The sequence below is a fragment of the Penaeus monodon genome, chromosome 18, assembly GCF_015228065.2.
Source record: "Penaeus monodon isolate SGIC_2016 chromosome 18, NSTDA_Pmon_1, whole genome shotgun sequence".
Classification (NCBI taxonomy): domain Eukaryota; kingdom Metazoa; phylum Arthropoda; class Malacostraca; order Decapoda; family Penaeidae; genus Penaeus; species Penaeus monodon.
The window spans coordinates 8,447,266-8,452,265 of NC_051403.1; the positions used below are offsets into that span (position 1 = coordinate 8,447,266).

At 45.5% G+C, this 5,000-nt stretch overlaps 1 protein-coding gene across 1 annotated transcript; it reads right to left on the reverse strand.

Annotated features, from left to right (window-relative positions):
• Positions 1–57: 57 nt before the first annotated feature.
• Positions 58–4,120, reverse strand: LOC119584599. The gene is made up of 3 exons (XM_037933289.1): positions 3,881–4,120; positions 2,979–3,165; positions 58–708 (listed from the first exon to the last, which is right to left on the reverse strand). The coding sequence occupies exons 1-3, from the start codon at positions 4,118–4,120 to the stop codon at positions 80–82; spliced, it is 1,056 nt and encodes a 351-aa protein (XP_037789217.1). The 3' UTR covers positions 58–79.
• Between the last annotated feature and the right edge of the window lie 880 nt (positions 4,121–5,000).

Genomic DNA, 5,000 nt, shown 5'->3' on the forward strand with positions numbered 1-5,000 from the left:
GGGGAGAAGGCGTCCGCAGGCGTTTCCGCTGTGGTCCCTTGAAGGCGGCGCGTCCTTGCCATGTCCCTTCGTGACGTCATCAGCAGGGCGTTGACAGCTCCTCGTAGCCATACAAGGAAGTGTTGCTGACGCTGCTGGAGATGCTCCCCGGGCGCTTCCCGCCGCCGGAGCGTCTGCTCTCGGAGTGCCTTCTCGCGGTGGGCGTCGACCTCGCCTTCTGAGAGGGGACGTCGCCCACGCAAGGCATCTCGACCAGGAGGCTCCCAAGGGCGCCGCCAGACGCTTTATCAGCGTTCGCTCTCTCCTTCTCAGACACTCCTGCCAGCCGAATCTCCACTCCGTGTCCCATTGTCTTGCTCCTCTCCCCGCCTTCTTTGCCCTCCTCCTTCGCCGCCGTCCCGTCGCCGCCTCGATTCGGCGATCCCGAAGTTCTCGACGATTCTCTGAAGGATTTCAGGATGCCACGTGGTGTCCTTGGAGTGTCCGGAAGCTTCTTGTGCCCTTGGTCCCTCGGAGGCCCCGAACCGCCCGACGAAGTCCTGCGGTGCTCCCTCGGCGTCTTGGGAGTGTGTGGCACCGTCTTGAGGGGCTCCCGGGGCGTCCTCGGGGCGTCGGGGAGGTTCTTCAGCAGGTCAAGCACCTCTAGGATCTCCGGCACGAGAGGCTCCACCTCGTCCTCGCCCTCGATGGCCACCTCCTTGCGCAATCCTAAGGGAAGAGGCGGAAAGAGGAATCGATGAATAAAGGAATAAGTTAATAACGTGAAATAGGATAAATCCCAATGAAGGAAAGGGGAGAGAGAGAGAGAGAGAGAGAGAGAGAGAGAGAGAGAGAGAGAGAGAGAGAGAGAGAGAGAGAGAGAGAGAGAGAGGAGGAGAGAGAGAGAGAGGAGAGAGAGAGAGAGAGAGAGAAGAGGAGAGAGAGAGAGAGAGGAGAGAAGAGAGAGAGAGAGAGAGAGAGAGAGAGAGAGATTGATTCAGTGAGTGACTAGAGAAGAGAGAAAGAGAGGGAAAGATAAACAAACGAAAACAAAATTACCGTGGTGATTGTGATATTTGCGCAAAATAAAAGGAATACAAAAAGATATTTAAAAAAGCACGAAAAATCGATCGAATTATTAGGGAAAAGCCTGGAAACGTAAAATCCAGACATACAAACGGACAAAATAAAAATAAAAGGAAGAAACAGAAGAAGATGAATGTAATAATAATAATAATGATAATAATAAAATAATAATAATAATAATAATAATAATAATAATAATAATAATAGATAATAATAATAATGATGATGATGATAAGAGAAGAGAGAGAGAGAGAGAGAGAGAGAGAGTGAGGAGAGAGAGGAGAGAGAGAGAGAGAGAGAGAGAGAGAGAGAGAGAGAGAGAGAGAGAGAGAGAGAGAGAGAGAGAGGAGAGAGAAGAGAGAGAGAGAGAGAGAGAGAGAGAGAGAGAGAGAGAGAGAGAGAGAGAGAGAGAGAGAGAGAGAGAGAGAGAGGGTGGGGGGTGAGAGAAACATCTAGTGAATGAAGCCCACATTCCAAAATGATTTCGACATAAAAAAAATCTATATAGAGCTGAACCGTCCATTTCGCGGAGGCTGCAGAATTTTGGCACCGAATCAGCTGTTGATGGACGCCTGGCCGGATATATTTACCCTATTCCGTTGGCTTCGTATGCAAAACAAGTTTCAGAACCGAGGGTGAGAGAGAAAAAAAACATGCTTATTTTTCACTTGCGAACGAACTTTAAAAAAAAAAAATAAGAAGAAAAAAGTGTAATAAGAAGACGGCAAAAACGCACAAAGTTATATATGACTCAAATAGAAGTGCTGGAATGACATTAGGTATTCATCAAATCCAAGATATGCTAAAAAAAAAAAAAAAAAAAAAAAAAAATCCAAGATATGCTAAAAAATGTATTTCCTTCTTACCCAAAATCGTTGAATTATGTATACAAAATGAATCAAATCGAATCCAAAAGCACCCTGCCTGACTGAAAACATGCAAACGATAGAACCGACATATTTCTTTTCCAAGTAGACCTGTCAATGATAACAAACACCGACAGGGATCGGTGTATAGAGTAAATCATGCAAAATCATGCACTGCATAAAATTCGAATATACTGCTGGCTGCCGAGTTTACAAACACTTAATGGAGCGATAGGCAATGCTTCCATGTATAAACAATCCACAGTATGCAGGGGGCCACTGAAGCGTACAAGGGAAGGGAGAGGGTGAGGGTGAGAGTGAGGGTGAAAATGATGCAGGGGGAACTATGTAATTGCTATGAATCACGACTAACCAATCCGGCTCGACTGACTGGATGAGATTGATCGTCTATGGAGGAAGAGGCATCACCACCAGATTCGTGTCTAACCTGATACTTGCGTCTGACCTAATCTTCGTCTTAGACTCATTTCTCTTCTGTTGCTTAATACTTGTTTTCGACTCGATAATCGTGGCTTAATTGATATTCACACCTGGATTGGTACCCCGTTTCTTATCTTACACATACACACCTTATACTTAAAACTAATATCTGACCTGATACTTTAACCTTATATTCAGTTCTGATCTGGTACTCCACTCAAAACTGATCCATGTATCAGGCTTCAAACTCATCTCAGACCTAGTACTCGTTTCTGACCTTATTCTGATCTGATACTCCCTCTATTACCTGTTACTCATGTTAATGCTCATGTCACACCTGATCTTAGCACAGATTTCATACTTATCGCTGACCTGATATTCATGCATACTCACACTAATCCCTGACCTGATACTAATACATATTCACACTCATCTCTGACCTGATACTAATACATATTCACACTAATTTCTGACATGATACTAATACATATTCACACTCATCCCTGACCTGATACTAATACATACACTCATCTCTAACCTGATACTAATACATACTCACACTAACCCCTGACCTGATACTAATACATACTCATACTCATCGCTGACCTGATATGGTGGAGGAGAGCGAGCCGGCGGAGGAACCGTCCCCCTCGTAGGCGTAGGCGCGCAGGTCCTCTCCCGGCAGGAGCGGCTCGCAGGGCGTTCCCACGACAGCCACAACAACGGGGGTCGTCGCACCACCACAGGGCGCCCCCTCCTGTACTCCTGCTGGGGGAAGAGTATGAGGTGCTTCCTGTTATATGATAAAGCGAGTATTAACATGACTAAAAGAACGCAACTTCTGGCAAAATGCTACACGAAGTTACAGTTGAAGATTTCCTCAGGGTACAGTTGCTTTTTGAATAATAATTGAGGGCTACCTAGTCTTGCCTGAGTGCAGATTTAATTTTCCTGTTTATTTCCTGTTTCTGGTAATTAATTATGCATTAGCTGTTTTGCGTTTCTTCTCTTTGCAAAATAAAGTATGTAATCGAAACTGGCATTTCTTTTGCTTAACCTAGCATGTGTCCTTGCGTACGCTTTTAATGCTCTGTATGAAATAGAAGCACAAACAAAATTATTTTTGATTTACTGACTTTTATTTTGGGTTTTATTTTGCTTTTCTGTATGGGAATTAAGAATCCACGGTGGGGTTCGATCCTTTGAGTAAGAGCCTACACAGCTCGCCTCACGAGTGTACAAAATATAAATACCATGAATGTGTGTTGATGTTGATCGTGTGTGTGTGTGTGTGTGTGTGTGTGTGTGTGTGTGTGTGTGTGTGTGTGTGTGTGTGTGTGTGTGTGTGTGTGTGTGTGTGTGTGTGTGTGTGTGTGTGCCTGAATGCATGTTCATGTAAGCCTGTGTATCCTCCCTCCTCCCACCCATACACACACCTACACACAAAGAAAAGAAGGCCAGGCAAAGTACAATACAAAAATGAAAATAACAAACGAAGACTCACGAACCGTCGTGAAACGGGGGAACCAGGAACAACAGGACCCAAGAAACAGAAGTGCCACACTACCTGTCTCCTGCTGCGACGCCTCCGTCTTCGGCGCCTTCAGCTTGAGCAGCTCCAGCAGCGTCTCCTGCGTGACCTCCGACGGGCACCTCTTCCCTCCGCCCCCTGCCTCTCCCCCACCTTCCAGGAGGCCGCCGGGCCCCAGCTTCCCTCCGCCCTCCACGCTGGTCTGCCCCTTCAGCATGGCCCCCTCGCCCCCCGCCCCCCCGTCCCCTGGCCGCCCCCCTGGCCGCCCCCCTCCCCCCGCGCGGCTCGCTGGTGCCTGCGGAGGGAGAGGACCACGCCGAGCACCACTGCGGCGGGAGAGAAGTTGCGTTAGTTCATACGTCTGTGATCAATATGTAATTATCATATACATGCATGTTTTTATACATGGAAATCTCTATTTAAGCTGAATAATTGCCCATCCATACAATTTAAAGTAACTTAACACAGCAGCCATCCACGAAATAAAAGATATCTTCGAACCGTTTTCAAAATCCTAATAAAATGGCATTGATCCTTGATAAATAAGCATCTGTCCTCGGTAATAATTTTTGATACAAGATCCTTGGCCTTCACGTATGAAAAGACGAAAATAATTTTTATTACAAGAAACAAAAAAAAATGAGCGAAACTCCGGCAATCAGTCTTACAACTTGAAACCTTCATTTAATTCAAGATTTCCACTTCTGAGATTTCATATTATATCCCTCCAAGGTCTAGGAAACACTTGGGCTCTAAAGTTCTCATTTAGTTCTGTTAAAACCATTAAAAAACTTGCGACAGTCCGCAGAATATAATAAGACTCTACAAGAGCTCTCGGGAAGTCGCGTCACGTGTAAGTGTAGTTTGGGGTTGTACTGTAGCTCCTTACCGGTCGGGGTCGCGTAGCGGAGATTTTTATTGTTATCATTATTATTTTACTTCAGGAAGGCCCGCGGGAATGTTGCCTAGTTGAATACATGAATAGACTTCTGGGGAATTATGAAACACACACGAAATAAGGGATATAATGTACATTAAATGGTGAAAGAAAAATGTCTTCGTAAGAGTCTCTTTTTCTGTTTTTCTTTCTCTCTCTC